This window comes from Panulirus ornatus, chromosome 56 (assembly GCF_036320965.1).
Source record: "Panulirus ornatus isolate Po-2019 chromosome 56, ASM3632096v1, whole genome shotgun sequence".
NCBI classification, from domain to species: domain Eukaryota; kingdom Metazoa; phylum Arthropoda; class Malacostraca; order Decapoda; family Palinuridae; genus Panulirus; species Panulirus ornatus.
The window spans coordinates 33,121,079-33,140,819 of NC_092279.1; the positions used below are offsets into that span (position 1 = coordinate 33,121,079).

The following is a 19,741-nucleotide window of genomic DNA, read 5'->3' on the forward strand; positions in this document are numbered from 1 at the left end:
ACAAGAAAACAGACGAAAGAATAGCCCAACCCACCCACATACACATGTATGTACATACATGTCCACACACGCAAATATACATACCTATACATCTCAACATATACATATATATATATATATATATATATATATATATATATATATATATATATATTATATATATATACACACAGACATATACATATATATATACATGTACATGATTCATACTGTCTGACCTCATTCATTCTTGTCGTCACCCCGCCACACATGAAATGACAACCCCTTCCCCCTGCATGTATGCAAGACAGTGCTTGGAAAAGACAACAAAGGCCACATTCGTTCACACTCAGTCTCTAGCTGGCATGTATAATGCACCGAAACCACAGTGCCCTTTCCGCATCCAGCCCCACAAAACTTTCCATGGTTTACCCCAGACGCTTCATGTGCCCCAGGTTCGATCCATTGACAGCATGTCGACCCCGGTATACCTCATCGTTCCAATTCACTCTGTTCCTTGCACGCCTTTTACCCTCCTGCATGTTCAGGCCCCGATCACTCAAAATCTTTTTCACTCCATCTTTTCACCTCCAATTTGGTCTCCTATTTCTCCTCGTTCCCTCCACCTCTGACACATATATCCTCTTTGTCAATCTTTCCTCACTCATTCTCTCCATGTGACCAAACCATTTCAAAACACCCTCTTCTGCTCTCTCAACCACACTCTTTTTATTACCACACATCTCTCTTACCCTTTCATTACGTACTCGATCAAACCACCTCACACAACGTGTTGTCCTCAAACATCTCATTTATAACACATCCACCTTCCTTCGCAGAAGTCTATCTATAGCCCACGCCTCGCAACCATATTACATTGTTCGATCCACTATTCCTTCAAACATACCCATTTTTGCTTTCCTAGATAACGTTCTCGACTTCCACACATTTTTCAATGCTCCCAGCACTTTCGCCCCCTCCCCCACCCTATGATTCACGTCCACCTCCATGGTTCCATCCGCTGCCAAATCCACTCCCCGATATATAAAACACTTCACTTCCTCCAGTTTTTCTCTATTCAAACTTACCTCCCATTTGACTTGTCCCTCAACCCTACTCTACCTAATAACCTTGCTCTTATTCACATTTACTCTCAGCTTTGTTCTTTCACACACTTTACCAAACTCAGTCACCAGCTTCTGCAGTTTCTCACATGAATCAGACACCAGCACTATATCATCAGTGAACAACGACTGACTCACTTCCCAAGCTCTCTTATCCACAACGGACTTCATACTTGCCCCTTTCCATAACTCTTGCATTCACCTCCCTAACAACCCCATCTATAAACAAATTAAGCAACCATGGAGACATCACACACCCCTGCCGCAAACCAACATTCACTGAGAACCAATCACTTTCTTCTCTTCCTACACGTACACATGCCTTATATCCTCGATAAAAACTTTTCACTGTTTCTAACAACTTGCCTCCCACACCATATATTCTTAATACCTTCCACAGAGCATCTCTATCAACTCTATCATATGCTTTCTCCAGATCAGTAAATGCTACATACAAATCCATTGGCTTTTCTAAGTATTTCTCACATACATTCTTCAAAGCAAACACCTGATTCACACATCCTCTACCACTTCTGAAACCACACTGCTCTTCCCCAATCTGATGTTCTGTGCATGCCTTCACCCTCTCAGTCAATACCCTCCCATATAATTTCCCAGGAATACTCAACAAACCTATACCTCTGTAATTTGAGCACTCACTTTTATCCCCTTTGCCTTTGTACGATGGCACTATGCAAGCATTCCGCCAATCCTCAGGCACCTCACCATGAGTCATACATACATTAAATAACCTTACCAACCAGTCAACAATACATTCACCATCTTTTTTAATGAATTCCACTGCAATACCATCCAAACCCGCTGCCTTGCCGGCTTTCATCTTCCGCAAACCTTTTACTACCTCTTCTCTGTTTACCAAATCATTCTCCCTTACCCTCTCACTTTGCATACCACCTCGACCAAAACACCCTATATTCTGCCACTCTATCATCAAACACATTCAACAAACCTTCAAAATACTCACTCCATCTCCTTCTCACATCACCACTACATGTTATCACCTCCCCATTAGCCCCTTTCATTGCTGTTCCCATTTGTTCCCTTGTCTTACACACTCTTTTTACCTCTTTCCAAAACACCTTTTTATTCTCCCTAAAATTTAAAGATACTCTCTCACCCCAACTCTCATTTGCCCTCTTTTTCACCTCTTGCACCTTTCTCTTTACCTCCTGCCTTTCTTTTACACATCTCCCAGTCATTTGCATATTTCCCTGCAAAAATCATCCAAATGCCTCTCTCTTCTCTTTCACTGATAATCTTACTTCTTCATCCCATGACTCACTACCCTTTCCAATCTGCCCACCTCCCATGCTTCTCATGCCACAAGCATCTTTTGCGCAAGCCATCACTGCTTCCCTAAATACTTCCCATTCCTCCCCCACTCCCCTTATGTCCTTTGTTCTCGCCTTTTTCCTTTCTGTACTCAGTCTCTCCTGGTACTTCTTCACACAAGTCTCCTTCCCAAGGTCACTTACTCTCACCACCCTCTTTACCTCAACATTCTCTCTTCTTTTCTGATAACCTCTACAGATCTTCACCTTCGCCTCCACAAGATAATGATCAGACATCCCTCCAGTTGCACCTCTCAGTACATTAACATCCAGAAGTCTCTCTTTGGCGTGCCTATCAATTAAAAGGTAATCTAATAACGCTTTCTGGCCATCTCTCCTACTTACATACGTATACTTATGTATATATCTCTTTTTACACCAGGTATTCCCAATCACCAGTCCTTTTTCAGCACATAAATCTACAAGCTCTTCATTTCCATTTACAACATTAAACACCCCATGTGCACCAATTATTCCCTCAACTGCCACATTACTCACCTTTGCATTGAAATCACCTATCACTATAACCCAATCTCGTGAATCAAAACTACTAACACACTCACTCAGCTGCTCCCAAAACACTTGCCTCTCATGATCTTTTTTCTCATGCCCAGGTGCATATGCACCAATAATCACCCATCTCTCTCCATCCACTTTCAGTTTTATTCATATCAATCTAGAGTTTACTTTCTTACACTCTATCACATACTCCCACCACTCCTCTCTCAGGAGTAGTGCTTCTCCTTCCCTTGCTCTTGTCCTCTCACTAACCCCTGACTTTACTCCCAAGACATTCCCAAACCACTCTTCCCCTTTACCCTTGAGCTTTATTTCACTCAGAGCCAAAACATCCAGGTTCCTTTCCTCAAACATACTTCCTATCTCTCCTTTTTTTCATCTTTGTTACATCCACACACATTTAGACACCCCAGTCTGAGCCTTCGAGGAGGATGAGCACTTCCCGCGTGACTCCTTCTTCTGTTTCCCCTTTTAGAAAGTTAAAATACAAGGAGGGGAGGGTTTCCACCCCCGCTGCCGTCCCCTTTAGTCGCCTTCTACGACACGTGAGGAATGCGTGGGAAGTATTCTTTCTCCCCTATCCCCAGGGATATGAATATATATATATATATATATATATATATATATATATATATATATATATATATATATATATATATATATTCTTTTCTTTTCTTTCAAACTTCGCCATTTCCCGCGTTAGCGAGGTAGCGTTAAGAACAGAGAACTGGACCTTTGAGGGCATATCCTCACCTGGCCCACTTCTCTGCTCCTTCTTTTGGAAAATTAAAAAAAAATAATGAGAGGGGAGGATTTCCAGCTCCCCGCTCCCTCCCCTTTTAGTTGCCTTCTACGACATGCAGGGAATACGTGGGAAGTATTCTTTCTCCCCTATCCCCAGGGGTAATATATATATTTATATGTGTATATGTGCGTATGTGTGTGTATGTATATATATATATGTATATATATATTTTTTTTTTTTTTAATACTTTGTCGCTGTCTCCCGCGTTTGCGAGGTAGCGCAAGGAAACAGACGAAAGAAATGGCCCAACCCCCCCCCCATACACATGTATATACATACGTCCACACACGCAAATATACATACCTACACAACTTTCCATGGTTTACCCCAGACGCTTCACATGCCTTGATTCAATCCACTGACAGCACGTCAACCTCGGTATACCACATCGCTCCAATTCACTCTATTCCTTGCCCTCCTTTCACCCTCCTGCATGTTCAGGCCCCGATCACACAAAATCTTTTTCACTCCATCTTTCCACCTCCAATTTGGTCTCCCTCTTCTCCTCGTTCCCTCCACCTCCGACACATATATCCTCTTGGTCAATCTTTCCTCACTCATTCTCTCCATGTGCCCAAACCACTTCAAAACACCCTCTTCTGCTCTCTCAACCACGCTCTTTTTATTTCCACACATCTCTCTTACCCTTACGTTACTCACTCGATCAAACCACCTCACACCACACATTGTCCTCAAACATCTCATTTCCAGCACATCCATCCTCCTGCGCACAACTCTATCCATAGCCCACGCCTCGCAACCATACAACATTGTTGGAACCACTATTCCTTCAAACATACCCATTTTTGCTTTCCGAGATAATGTTCTCGACTTCCACACATTCTTCAAGGCCCCCAGAATTTTCGCCCCCTCCCCCACCCTATGATCCACTTCCGCTTCCATGGTTCCATCCGCTGCCAGATCCACTCCCAGATATCTAAAACACTTCACTTCCTCCAGTTTTTCTCCATTCAAACTCACCTCCCAATTGACTTGACCCTCAACCCTACTGTACCTAATAACCTTGCTCTTATTCACATTTACTCTTAACTTTCTTCTTCCACACACTTTACCAAACTCAGTCACCAGCTTCTGCAGTTTCTCACATGAATCAGCCACCAGCGCTGTATCATCAGCGAACAACAACTGACTCACTTCCCAAGCTCTCTCATCCCCAACAGACTTCATACTTGCCCCTCTTTCCAAAACTCTTGCATTTACCTCCCTAACAACCCCATCCATAAACAAATTAAACAACCATGGAGACATCACACACCCCTGCCGCAAACCTACATTCACTGAGAACCAATCACTTTCCTCTCTTCCTACACGTACACATGCCTTACATCCTCGATAAAAACTTTTCACTGCTTCTAACAACTTTCCTCCCACACCATATATTCTTAATACCTTCCACAGAGCATCTCTATCAACTCTATCATATGCCTTCTCCAGATCCATAAATGCTACATACAAATCCATTTGCTTTTCTAAGTATTTCTCACATACATTCTTCAAAGCAAACACCTGATCCACACATCCTCTACCACTTCTGAAACCACACTGCTCTTCCCCAATCTGATGCTCTGTACATGCCTTCACCCTCTCAATCAATACCCTCCCATATAATTTACCAGGAATACTCAACAAACTTATACCTCTGTAATTTGAGCACTCACTCTTATCCCCTTTGCCTCTGTACAATGGCACTATGCACGCATTCCGCCAATCCTCAGGCACCTCACCATGAGTCATACATACATTAAATAACCTTACCAACCAGTCAACAATACAGTCACCCCCTTTTTTAATAAATTCCACTGCAATACCATCCAAACCTGCTGCCTTGCCGGCTTTCATCTTCCGCAAAGCTTTCACTACCTCTTCTCTGTTTACCAAATCATTTTCCCTAACCCTCTCACTTTGCACACCACCTCGACCAAAACACCCTATATCTGCCACTCTATCATCAAACACATTCAACAAACCTTCAAAATACTCACTCCATCTCCTTCTCACATCACCACTACTTGTTATCACCTCCCCATTTGCGCCCTTCACTGAAGTTCCCATTTGCTCCCTTGTCTTACGCACTTTATTTACCTCCTTCCAGAACATCTTTTTATTCTCCCTAAAATTTAATGATACTCTCTCACCCCAACTCTCATTTGCCCTTTTTTTCACCTCTTGCACCTTTCTCTTGACCTCCTGTCTCTTTCTTTTATACATCTCCCACTCAATTGCATTTTTTCCCTGCAAAAATCGTCCAAATGCCTCTCTCTTCTCTTTCACTAATACTCTTACTTCTTCATCCCACCACTCACTACCCTTTCTAATCAACCCACCTCCCACTCTTCTCATGCCACAAGCATCTTTTGCGCAATCCATCACTGATTCCCTAAATACATCCCATTCCTACCCCACTCCCCTTACTTCCATTGTTCTCACCTTTTTCCATTCTGTACTCAGTCTCTCCTGGTACTTCCTCACACAGGTCTCTTTCCCAAGCTCACTTACTCTCACCACCCTCTTCACCCCAACATTCACTCTTCTTTTCTGAAAACCCATACAAATCTTCACCTTAGCCTCCACAAGATAATGATCAGACATCCCTCCAGTTGTACCTCTCAGCACATTAACATCCAAAAGTCTCTCTTTCACATGCCTGTCAATTAACACGTAATCCAATAACGCTCTCTGGCCATCTCTCCTACTTACATAAGTATACTTATGTATATCTCGCTTTTTAAACCAGGTATTCCCAATCATCAGTCCTTTTTCAGCACATAAATCTACAAGCTCTTCACCATTTCCATTTACAACACTGAACACCCCATGTATACCAATTATTCCCTCAACTGCCACATTACTCACCTTTGCATTCAAATCACCCATCACTATAACCTGGTCTCGTGCATCAAAACCACTAACACACTCATTCAGCTGCTCCCAAAACACTTGCCTCTCATGATCTTTCTTCTCATGCCCGGGTGCATATGCACAAATAATCACCCACCTCTCTCCATCAACTTTCAGTTTTACCCATATTAATCGAGAATTTACTTTCTTACATTCTATCACATACTCCCACAACTCCTGTGAATAAGAGCAAGGTTATTAGGTACAGTAGGGTTGAGGGTCAAGTCAATTGGGAGGTGAGTTTGAATGGAGAAAAACTGGAGGAAGTGAAGTGTTTTAGATATCTGGGAGTGGATCTGGCAGCGGATGGAACCATGGAAGCGGAAGTGGATCATAGGGTGGGGGAGGGGGCGAAAATTCTGGGAGCCTTGAAGAATGTGTGGAAGTCGAGAACATTATCTCGGAAAGCAAAAATGGGTATGTTTGAAGGAATAGTGGTTTCAACAATGTTGTATGGTTGCGAGGCGTGGGCTATGGATAGAGTGGTGCGCAGGAGGATGGATGTGCTGGAAATGAGATGTTTGAGGACAATGTGTGGTGTGAGGTGGTTTGATCGAGTGAGTAACGTAAGGGTAAGAGAGATGTGTGGAAATAAAAAGAGCGTGGTTGAGAGAGCAGAAGAGGGTGTTTTGAAATGGTTTGGGCACATGGAGAGAATGAGTGAGGAAAGATTGACCAAGAGGATATATGTGTCGGAGGTGGAGGGAACGAGGAGAAGAGGGAGACCAAATTGGAGGTGGAAAGATGGAGTGAAGAAGATTTTGTGTGATCGGGGCCTGAACATGCAGGAGGGTGAAAGGATGGCAAGGAATAGCGTGAATTGGAGCGATGTGGTATACCGGGGTTGACGTGCTGTCGGTGGATTGAATCAGGGCATGTGAAGCGTCTGGGGTAAACCATGGAAAGCTGTGTAGGTATGTATATTTGCGTGTGTGGACGTATGTATATACATGTGTATGGGGGTGGGTTGGGCCATTTCTTTCGTCTGTTTCCTTGCGCTACCTCGCAAACGCGGGAGACAGCGACAAAGCAAAAAAAAAAAAAAAATATATATATATATATATATATATATATATATATATATATATATATATATATATATATATATATATATATATATATATCATCCCTGGGGATAGGGGTGAGAGAATGCTTCCCACGCGTTCCTTGCGTGTCGTAGAGGGCGACTAGAGGGGACGGGAGCGAGGGGCCAGAAATCCTCCCCTCCTTGTATTTTTTTAACTTTCTAAAATGGGAAACAGAAGAAGGAGTCACGCGGGGAGTGCTCATCCTCCTCGAAGGCTCAGACTGGGGTGTCTAAATGTGTGTGGATGTAACCAAGATGTGAAAAAAGGAGAGATAGGTAGTATGTTTGAGGAACGGAACCTGGATGTTTTGGCTCTGAGTGAAACGAAGCTCAAGGGTAAAGGGGAAGAGTGGTTTGGGAATGTCTTGGGAGTAAAGTCAGGGGTTAGTGAGAGGACAAGAGCAAGGGAAGGAGTAGCAGTACTCCTGAAACAGGAGTTGTGGGAGCATGTGATAGAATGTAAGAAAGTAAATTCTCGATTAATATGGGTAAAACTGAAAGTAGATGGAGAGAGATGGGTGATTATTGGTGCTTATGCACCTGGGCATGAGAAGAAAGATCATGAGAGGCAAGTGTTTTGGGAGCAGCTGAATGAGTGTGTTAGTGGTTTTGATGCACGAGCCCGGGTTATAGTGATGGGTGATTTGAATGCAAAGGTGAGTAATGTGGCAGTTGAGGGAATAATTGGTATACATGGGGTGTTCAGTGTTGTAAATGGAAATGGTGAAGAGCTTGTAGATTTATGTGCTGAAAAAGGACTGGTGATTGGGAATACCTGGTTTAAAAAGCGAGATATACATAAGTATACGTATGTAAGTAGGAGAGATGGCCAGAGAGCGTTATTGGATTACGTGTTAATTGACAGGCGCACGAAAGAGAGACTTTTGGATGTTAATGTGCTGAGAGGTGCAACTGGAGGGATGTCTGATCATTATCTTGTGGAGGCTAAGGTGAAGATTTGTATGGGTTTTCAGAAAAGAAGAGTGAATGTTGGGGTGAAGAGGGTGGTGAGAGTAAGTGAGCTTGGGAAGGAGACTTGTGTGAGGAAGTACCAGGAGAGACTGAGTACAGAATGGAAAAAGGTGAGAACAATGGAAGTAAGGGGAGTGGGGGAGGAATGGCATGTATTTAGGGAATCAGTGATGGATTGCGCAAAAGATGCTTGTGGCATGAAAAGAGTGGGAGGTGGGTTAATTAGAAAGGGTAGTGAGTGGTGGGAAGAAGAAGTAAGATTATTAGTGAAAGAGAAGAGAGAGGCATTTGGATGATTTCTGCAGGGAAAAAATGCAATTGAGTGGGAGATGTATAAAAGAAAGAGACAGGAGGTCAAGAGAAAGGTGCAAGAGGTGAAAAAAAGGGCAAATGAGAGTTGGGGTGAGAGAGTATCATTAAATTTTAGGGAGAATAAAAAGATGTTCTGGAAGGAGGTAAATAAAGTGCGTAAGACAAGGGAGCAAATGGGAACTTCAGTGAAGGGCGCAAATGGGGTGGTGATAACAAGTAGTGGTGATGTGAGAAGGAGATGGAGTGAGTATTTTGAAGGTTTGTTGAATGTGTTTGATGATAGAGTGGCAGATATAGGGTGTTTTGGTCGAGGTGGTGTGCAAAGTGAGAGGGTTAGGGAAAATGATTCGGTAAACAGAGAAGAGGTAGTAAAAGCTTTGCGGAAGATGAAAGCCGGCAAGGCAGCAGGTTTGGATGGTATTGCAGTGGAATTTATTAAAAAAGGGGTGACTGTATTATTGACTGGTTGGTAAGGTTATTTAATGTATGTATGACTCATGGTGAGGTGCCTAAGGATTGGCGGAATGCGTGCATAGTGCCATTGTACAAAGGCAAAGGGGATAAGAGTGAGTGCTCAAATTACAGAGGTATAAGTTTGTTGAGTATTCCTGGTAATTTATATGGGAGGGTATTGATTGAGAGGGTGAAGGCATGTACAGAGCATCAGATTGGGGAAGAGCAGTGTGGTTTCAGAAGTGGTAGAGGATGTGTGGATCAGGTGTTTGCTTTGAAGAATGTATGTGAGAAATACTTAGAAAAGCAAATGGATTTGTATGTAGCATTTATGGATCTGGAGAAGGCATATGATAGAGTTGATAGAGATGCTCTGTGGAAGGTATTAAGAATATATGGTGTGGGAGGCAAGTTGTTAGAAGCAGTGAAAAGTTTTTATCGAGGATGTAAGGCATGTGTACGTGTAGGAAGAGAGGAAAGTGATTGGTTCTCAGTGAATGTAGGTTTGCGGCAGGGGTGTGTGATGTCTCCATGGTTGTTTAATTTGTTTATGGATGGGGTTGTTAGGGAGGTGAATGCAAGAGTTTTGGAAAGAGGGGCAAGTATGAAGTCTGTTGGGGATGAGAGAGCTTGGGAAGTGAGTCAGTTGTTGTTCGCTAATGATACAGCGCTGGTGGCTGATTCATGTGAGAAACTGCAGAAGCTGGTGACTGAGTTTGGTAAAGTGTGTGAAAGAAGAAAGTTAAGAGTAAATGTGAATAAGAGCAAGGTTATTGGGTACAGTAGGGTTGAGGGTCATGTCAATTGGGAGGTAAGTTTGAATGGAGAAAAACTGGAGGAAGCAAAGTGTTTTAGATATCTGGGAGTGGATCTGGCAGCGGATGGAACCATGGAAGCGGAAGTGGATCATAGGGAGGGGGAGGGGGCAAAAATTCTGGGAGCCTTGAAGAATGTGTGAAAGTCGAGAACATTATCTCTGAAAGCAAAAATGGGTATGTTCCAACAATGTTGTATGGTTGCGAGGCGTGGGCTATGGATAGAGTTGTGCGCAGGAGGATGGATGTGCTGGAAATGAGATGTTTGAGGACAATGTGTGGTGTGAGGTGGTTTGATCGAGTAAGTAACATAAGGGTAAGAGAGATGTGTGGAAATAAAAAGAGCATGGTTGAGAGAGCAGAAGAGGGTGTTTTTGAATGGTTTGGGCACATGGAGAGAATGAGTGAGGAAAGATTGACCAAGAGGATATATGTGTCGGAGGTGGAGGGAATGAGGAGAAGTGGAAGACCAAATTGGAGGTGGAAAGATGGAGTGAAAAAGATTTTGTGTGATCGGGGCCTGACCATGCAGGAGGGGGAAAGGAGGGCAAGGAATAGAGTGAATTGGATCGATGTGGTATACCGGGGTTGACGTGCTGTCAATGGATTGAATCAGGGCATGTGAAGCGTCTGGGGTAAACCATGGAAAGCTGTGTAGGTATGTATATTTGCGTGTGTGGACGTATGTATATACATGTGTATGGGGTGGGTTGGGCCATTTCTTTTGTCTGTTTCCTTGCACTACCTCGCAAACGCGGGATACAGCGACAAAGCAAAAAATATATATATATATATATATATATATATATATATATATATATATATATATATATGTATATAATTTGTGTGTTTATGAGTGGATGGCCTATTTTATTGACACGGGAAATGGCGATCAAGGATTATAATAATAATGATAATAATAATGATGATAATAATAATAATAATAATAATAATAATAATAATGATAATAATAATATGGAGTTGGTGAGGAATGGGAAGTATTCAGGGAAATAGTACTGGCATGTGTGATGGATCCATGTGGACTGCTCAAAGTGGGACGTGGGCAGATTTGGTAGGGTCGTGAATGGTGGGATGAAGAGGTTAAGATTCTCGTGAAAGAGAAAAGGGAGACATTTGGGTGGTAATTACGGGGTAGGAGTACAAATGATTGGGGGACATGTAAGAGAAAGTAGGAGGAGGTCAAGAGGAAGGTATAGAGTTTGAAAATTAGGGCAAATGAGAGTTGAGGTAAACGAATATCTGTAACCTTTAGGGAGAATAAGATGGCGTGGAAGATTGGTTATATGAGAAAAAACAAGAGAACAAATAGTACCACTGGCAAAGGGGAGAAAAGGGGAAGTAGTAACTGGTACTGATCAAGTGAGGAGGAGATGGAGTGAGTATTTTGAGACTGTTGAATGTCTGATAACAGGGTGGCAGATGTAGGTGGTTTGGGGTGGGATGCGAAGTGAGAATGGTTTGGTGGTAAAAGCCTAACATACGATGTAATGTGGCAAAGCAGCTGGAATGGATGGTATTGCTATTGAATTTATGAAAAAAATGAGTGGCTGTATTGTTGATTGTTTAGTTTGGATTTTCAGTTTATGTATGGATCATGGTGAGATACTAGAGGATTGGCGAAATGTACGTAAAGTGCCAATGTTTAAAGGCAAGGGGGATAAAGGCGAGTGTTCAAACTGTGAAGGTATAAGTTTATTGGGTGTATCTGATAAGTTGTATGGAAAGGTAATAAGTGAGAGAACGAAGGTATTTACAGAGCATCAGATTGGGGGATGGGAGGAATAGTGTGGTTTCAGGAGTAGATGATGTGCAGATCTGATCTTTGTTTTGAAGACTGTGTAAACAATACTTAAAAACAAGAATGTATTTGTATGTGCCATTTTGGATCTGGAGAAAGCATATGATACGGTTGATAAAGATGCCTTGTGAAAGGTCTTAAGAATATAAGGCATGTGTAAGAGAAGGAAGAGAAGTGACTGAATGGTTCTAAGCGAAGGCTCGTCTGCAGAAGTGGTGTGTAATGTCATTATGGTTGTTTCATTTGTTTATGGATGGGGTTGTGAAGGAAGTAAAAGCAAGTTCTGGAAAAAGGGGCAAATATGCAGTCTGTAGGGGATGAAAGGACCTGCGAAGTGAGTCATTTGTTGTTTGTTCTTGATACAAAACTGGTGACTGATTCGAGTGTGAAACTGCAGAAGTTGGTGACTGAGTTTGGAAGGGTCTGAATCAAATCAAAGTTCTTAGGTTTAGCAGTGGAGGGACAGGTTAGTTGGGGGTGTGAGTTTAAATGGAAAAAAAATTGGAGGAAGTGAAGTGTTTTAGATACCTGAGAGCAGACGCAGGGAATGGGACCATGGAAGCGGAAGTGTGTCATAGGGTGGGTGAAGGGGTGAAGCACTGAAGAATGTGTGGAAAAAGGGATCGTTATTTAGGAGGGCAAAAATGGGCATATTTGAAAGTACAGTAGTCTGAACATTATTATATGAATGTGAGGCATCCATATAAGGCTAGAAATAATACTATGTGGAGGAGGGTGTGTGTGATGGAAATGAAATGTCTAAGGACAATATGTGGTGTGAAGTGGTTTGATCGAGTACTTAATGACAGGGTAAGAGAGGTGTGATTATATAAAGATTATGGATAAGAAAGCTGAAGATAGTGTGCTGAATTGGTTCCGACATATGAAGAGAATAAGTGAGGAAAGGTTGACAAAGAGGATAAATGTAACATGAAGTAGATGGAACAAGGAGAGTGGGAAGAACAAACTGGAGATGAAAGGATAGGGTGAAATGAGTTTGAGTAATCAAAGCCTGCACATGCAGGAGGGTAAAAAGCATGAATGGGATAGAGTGAATTGGAGCACTTTCATACAGGGGTACACATGGGTCAACATGCTGTTAATGGACTGAATCATGACATGTGAAGAGTATTATAATTGTGGCAAGGTTGGGTACCAGGTGAGGGAGTGCTGGGCTCAGGTGATGGAATCCAAAGACTCTTCCAAGGGTAGGCCGCAGAGTCTCTTCTCAATTTTAGGGCCACCTAGAAATGTAAGTGAGGCTAACCCTACTCTTAGAAAAGTAGGGGGCTGAAAGAATGGTAATCAGTCTGTAGTTGAGGATCCGTTACATGGGAACTACAATGCATTCCTGTTTAAGGGCTATGTTAGAGGAAGTGGAGTAAGAAGAAAAATGATTGTATTATGGGATTCTGGTGTGCTGCAGTCCCTGATGTTGGATGGATTGGTGCCGAGAGGAGAGTCTGGAGAACAAGACTTGTTAGATGGGCTTTAAGGGCTCAAGGAAGCTCCACTAGTCTATGTGCATGTGGAAACAGATCTCTTCACAGGCCATGCTCTTGTGGGATTGTGGATAGATTGCCTGTCTCAGGAGTGGACTTTGTGTTAAGCAATGACCTAGCGGGTGGAAAGATGAATCCAGTGCCAGTGTTGCCTACGGGACTGGTGGAGTTCATGGAGACAGCGTAGCTTGAGGAAGAGGTACCAGAGACAGTCCCCGAGTATGAACATGCCAGGTCCATGGCAGGCCAGGTGCCTCAGGACATAGCCATTGTGACGGAGAGACTGAAACCACTTTCTGAGAGTGATACCAGCGAGAGAAAGCTGAGTGATACCCTTTCCGCCAGTGACAACTTGGCTGAGACGGAGAAATTGAGGACACTCCCTGAGAGTGAGACCAGTGAGAGGAAGCTGTGTGATACCCTCTCCACTGGTTCAGACTCCATTGAGACAGAGGAACAGAGGACACTCTGAGAATGAGATCAGAGAGGAAGCTGTGTGATACCCTCTCTGCTGTTGTAGACTCCGCTGAGATGGAGGAACTGGGGACAATCCCTGAGAGTGAGACCATTGAGAGGAAGCTGTGTGGTCAACGGCATGATTAACAAATCGATGAAAGAGACTGTTAAGGCAAGAAAAATTCTGGCAAGGTCGCCAATTGTTTTTGTTAAGTTCCTGGTAGGGTCGACAATGTATTTATTACGATCCTGGTAGGGTCGTCAGTTACCTTGTTACGCACGCTGGATAACGCTGTCTTAATGTTATGGGATGTAAGTAAACACCAGGATTAAATCTACATATAATACAAGAAATGAAGAGTACAAGATAACAAATGCACATTAATCGGGTACAAAGATTTTCGTTAACACTCAACATTCAAGATTCCACATTCCAGGTAAGATTTCAAACCAGGAGTTCTCTCTCCTTTATGACTATTTGACTATAGAAACATGATACAAGATATACTTATTCGTTGGGCAATTCTACGACAAGTTATGATACATAATAGTTGAGTGGGCAGTAAGTGGGCCACAGTGGCTACGGGGTCTGAGACAAGGAAAACCTACATCACCAGCTGGGAACATGATGGCTGAAGGAATCACAGCTAGGCAGTTGTCAGGGCCTTTTATTGGAGGGGCAGCCAGCCGGGAGCAGCCATCCCCACTCTGACTTGCCACTTTTGGCTGTGATAGGGAGGAATAACCACAATTACTCTTGATTGGTCAAAATACTGCTTGTCACAGCCTCATCCCAACTGTGATTGGCTGCAGGCCTGGGGTCTGGCCCTCAAACCGCTCAAGACCCAGCTCTGCATCTCTAAAGATGCAACTAGGAAAGGTCATCCACTTTTCCCAGGCATGACCTTGTGGCTGACCCCAGGTCACTTGACGTTACCTGAGGTATAATTAGCTGGGCTGATGTGACATGCACAGCTACTAAACCATCTGGCATGGGGGTGTGAACTCAGGTGGCACGGGAGCGGTCGAGAAATCTCTTGAGACCTCCCAGAGCACCACGTGGCTTAACTATAACATACAACTTTCTATAACAAAGACACAATGAACACGCAGGTTCATAACAAGAGTCTGGGGTAAACCTGTCTGTGGATAGGGAGCTGTGGTTTTGGTGTATTACACATGACAGCTAGAGAATGGATGTAGACATGTGGCCTTTCTTCCTCTTTTCCTTGAGCTACCTTGCTAATGTGAGAAAAGGCAATCAAATGAAAAAAAAAAAAAAATCAATAAATACATAGATCCTCCAGCACCACCAGGGCTATCTAGAGTGTTCCTTAAAACTCAAAAATGTCAAATCTGGTTAGTATTGCCTTTGTTGGGAAATCTTGGAGGTTATGATGTTCGGGGAATGGGTCATTATCAGATATGATGGACTTTCAATATAAAGGCAGTGGTCTTTCCCCTGTTAGTCCAAAATACAGTACAGAGTTTTCAATGTACATTTTTTTCTTTTGTTTCAGGAGAGGAGTCTGTGAGACATAAATAGTGAATGGGAAAATGTTTAAAAAATCATTAGCAACAACAAAGGGATATTGATATTCCTGGAGTAGCCTCAATACTGTTTAATCTGTGAAGCTTTTCAGTACAGACAGCAACAAGAAATTGGGGACGAACAGAGCTTTATGTGATGTATAAATATAAACATGTAAACACCACCAATATATTACATATCACATCCCAACATTTTCATACTAATGTGCATAAGCAGACATCTTGTAAGATCACCCTTCCATGAGAACAGTTTCCCACACTTGTCACATCCAAAATTTTACATAATACAGTGCAAGAGAAAATGTTTCTGAAGATCACTTTTCTGCATAAATAATTTCCCACATTCATCACATCCATGCTCTTTCACACCATTATGCACAAGCAAATGTTTTTTAACTCCACTTTTCCGTAAAAACAGTTTTCCACATTCATCACACCTGAACTTTTTTATGCCACCGTGCACAGGCAAATGTGATCTAAGATTATTTCTTTGTAAAAACAGTTTCCCACAGTAATCACATCCAAAGTTTTTCACGCCACTGTGCACAGGTAAATGCTGCTCAAGAATACTTTTCCGAGAAAACATTTTCCCACATTCATCGCATCTAAACTTTTTCACACCGCTGTGCACAAGGAAATGATTCTGAAGATCACGTTTCCGTAAAAACATTTTCCCACATTCATCACAAACAAAATTTTTCACACCACTATGCAACGGTAAATGTCGTTGAAGATATATTTTCTGGGAGAACATTCTCCCACATTCATCACATCTAAACTTTTTTACACCACTGTGCACAAGAAAATGTCTCTTTAGGTCATTTTTCCGTAAAAATAATTTCCCACATTCATCACACCCAAACTTTTTCTCATTGTTGTGTATCAGCATGTGTTCCTGAAGATGACTTTTCTGCATAAACAGTTTGCCACATTCATCACAACCAAACTTTTTCACACCGCTGTGCACAGAAATATGTTTTTTAAGATTACCTTTCTGAAAAAAACGCTTCCCACATTCATCACAACCAAACTTTTTTAAACCGCTATGCATAAGCAGATGTTTAGCAAGATTACTCTTATGTGAAAAGAATTTCCCGCATTCATCACATCTAAACTTTTTCACACCACTGTGCACAGAAAAATGTTGTTGAAGAGTATCTTTATGGAAAAATCGTTTCCCACATTCAACACACTGAAATTTTTTCAAACCACTGTGTACAAGCAAATGTTTAGTAAGATTACCCTCCTTGAAAAGAGTTTCCCACATTCATCGCATCCAAATGTCTTTAAACCTTTGTGCACGAGTAGATGTTTAGTAAGATTATTCTTATGTGAAAATTGTTTCCCACATTCATCACATTCAAACTTTTTCAAACCACTGTGCACATGCAAATGTTTAGTAAGAGTATTCTTACATGAATAAAATTTCCCACATTCATCACATGCAAATTTTCTCACACATTTCAAATCTTCCACAGTACTCTGCACTAAGTGCTTCTGAATATTTTCCACATGTGAAAATAGTTTCTCACTTTCAGTACAGCCAATTTCTTCCTGATCATTGCACAGAAGCATATGCTCCTGTAGATGGTCCTCCTGTGAATATGGTCTATGTTTCTCATAGGGAAACTTTTCCTCTTCATTATACATTGTCAGTTTCTGCTACTCAGTCTTGAGATGCTATTTCCCTCAGTATCTGAAACAAGAGAGCTGTCTTTACAAATTGTTCTCACAACGTGTCACAATTCAACTTTGGACTATTGAAGGAAAGTATTAGTTGTATCAACCTGAATGATAACACCACAATAATCTATCCATAATAACTCCGGACTTCTTAGATGCACACTAATTTTAGCAGGCATAACAATGTTCACAACATAACTGACCAAAGTTACCTTCAAATTAATGATCTGTACAGTGATTTATCCCCTCAAAGTATTCACATATTTAAATCAAACCTGAAAGACATATTGGTTGGCAGTAAGTATTTTAGGCACTCTGAACAAATGTGCAAAAAGCTATTACGTGAAGTTGGTTCCAAGTAATGTCTTTAGGCTTTTATGTAGTTAACATATTTTGGATCATTCTCTTTTTCAGAAATTTTTGGTACTTTCAGAACAAAATTTAACACAAAGTTTCAAAAGAGGAGATAACTCAAGGCAAATAATCTAGATGCAGTACTGAATGCCATTGTGTAGAAGAGACATTGGCCCCATTACTACTTTTGATTCAGGGCATCTTCTGTAGCTTGAATGTTGCCTGATTTCTGCTACAAACCAACCTGGGTTCCAGACTTTTCCGCAAACCAAAAAGGTTGCAATTACGGAAACAGTTCATAAGGCAATGCTCAAGTAACATGGCAATAAATGAAAATCTTAACTGTTATTCTGCAAAATGTAATTCTCATCACTTCCAGTGTAGTTCACCTAAATTCTTTTGTGAGAGTAAATTTCAGACCTGCTCAACTTTCAAAATTGTACACAAAGCCAGCAAAGAAAGAGGCAACATAGACTTGATCTTTTTCGTTATGGTAGGAGAGGTGGCATGGGCAACTGAATCTTCTAATAAAGGCCATCTAATTCAAACTAAATATACACATACACTAGACTAAGCCAGGTAACAAGTTCACTGAATAATATCAAAATCATAAGGAAAGATCATTTCCTATACTGCATTAGCTTATCAAGCATCCTTTGTATCAATATTGCTACACATGATTTCTTTCCCCTTTGAGGCTTTACATTTCTCCCACCAAGTCCATTAAGCAAATGAATAAGTATGCATCTGGCGTATACATATTTCCCCCATCTACATCACCTCAAGTACGACACTAACTCTCAATGACATATTTTTCTTATAGTGATAATATACCTGTGTTCTGTGGTGTAGTGGTAAGTATTCCTAACCATGGCACATTTTTGGACAGCATATGGTTGAAAGCATAGGCCTGAATCCATTTGTTTGCAGCAGTTCGTCAACAACCAACTCAGCTGTTCATCCATCCCTCGTGGTTGGTTGATAAATTGGGTACCTAGTCCAGTATGTGGCATTTTTTGTCTTTCCTTGGCACTATCTCACTGGGGGGATGCTATTTCATGTATGGTGGGGTGGCGATGGGAATAAAGAAAGGCAGCAATTATGAATATATACATGTGAATATATGTATATGTCTGTGTATGTATATGTATGTATACGTTGAAATGTATAGGTATGTATATGAGTGTGTGTAGGCGTTATGTATATGCATGTGTATGTGGGTGGCTTGGGCCATTCTTTCGTCTCTTTCCTTGCACACTGAGTGAAACAAAGCTCAAGGGTAAAGGGGAAGAGTGGTTTGGAATGTCTTGGGAGTAAAGTCATGGGGTTGATGAAAGGACAAGAGCAAAGGAAGGAGTAGCACTACTCTTGAAACAGGAGTTGTGGTAGTATGTGACAGAGTGTAAGAAAGTAAACTCGAGATTGATATGAGTAAAACTGAAAGTGGATGGAGAGAGATGGGTGATTATTGGTGCCTATGCACCTGGGCATGAGAAGAAAGATCATGAGAGGCAAGTGTTTTGGAAGCAGCTGTGTGACTGTGTTAGCAGCTTTGATGCACGAGACTGGGTTATAGTGATGGGTGATTTGAATGCAAAGGTGAGTAATGCGGCAGTTGAGGGAATAATTGGTGTACATGGGGTGTCCACTGTTGTAAATGGTAATGGTGAAGGGCTTATAGATTTGTGTGCTGAAATGGACTAGTGATTGGGAATATCTGGTTTAAAAAGAGAGATATACATAAGGATACATATGGAAGTAGGAGAGATGACCAGAGAGCATTATTGGATTACATGTTAATTGATAGGCGTGTGAAAAAGACTTTTCGATGTTAATGTGCTGAGAGGGGTAACTGCAGGGATGTCTGATCATTATCTTGTGGAGGTGAAGGTAAAGATATGTAGAGGTTTTCAGAAAAGAAGAGGGAATGTTGGGGTATGGTTCATGGTGAAGTGCCTGAGGATTGGAGGAATGCATGGATAGTGCCATTGTACAAAGGCAAAGGGGAAAAGGTGAGTGTTCAAATTACAGAGGTATAA

General features: G+C 41.8%; 1 protein-coding gene across 1 annotated transcript in view; it reads right to left on the reverse strand.

Annotated features, from left to right (window-relative positions):
* Positions 1–15,721: 15,721 nt before the first annotated feature.
* The window catches only part of LOC139766059 (uncharacterized), a 45,559-nt gene continuing 41,539 nt past the window's right edge, over positions 15,722–19,741 (reverse strand). The window contains 3 exon segments of the mRNA XM_071694211.1: positions 15,722–16,907; positions 16,910–17,361; positions 18,537–18,753. Of these exon segments, the coding sequence (XP_071550312.1) occupies positions 15,943–16,907; positions 16,910–17,315 (1,371 nt within the window). The 5' untranslated portion in view covers positions 17,316–17,361; positions 18,537–18,753 and the 3' untranslated portion in view covers positions 15,722–15,942.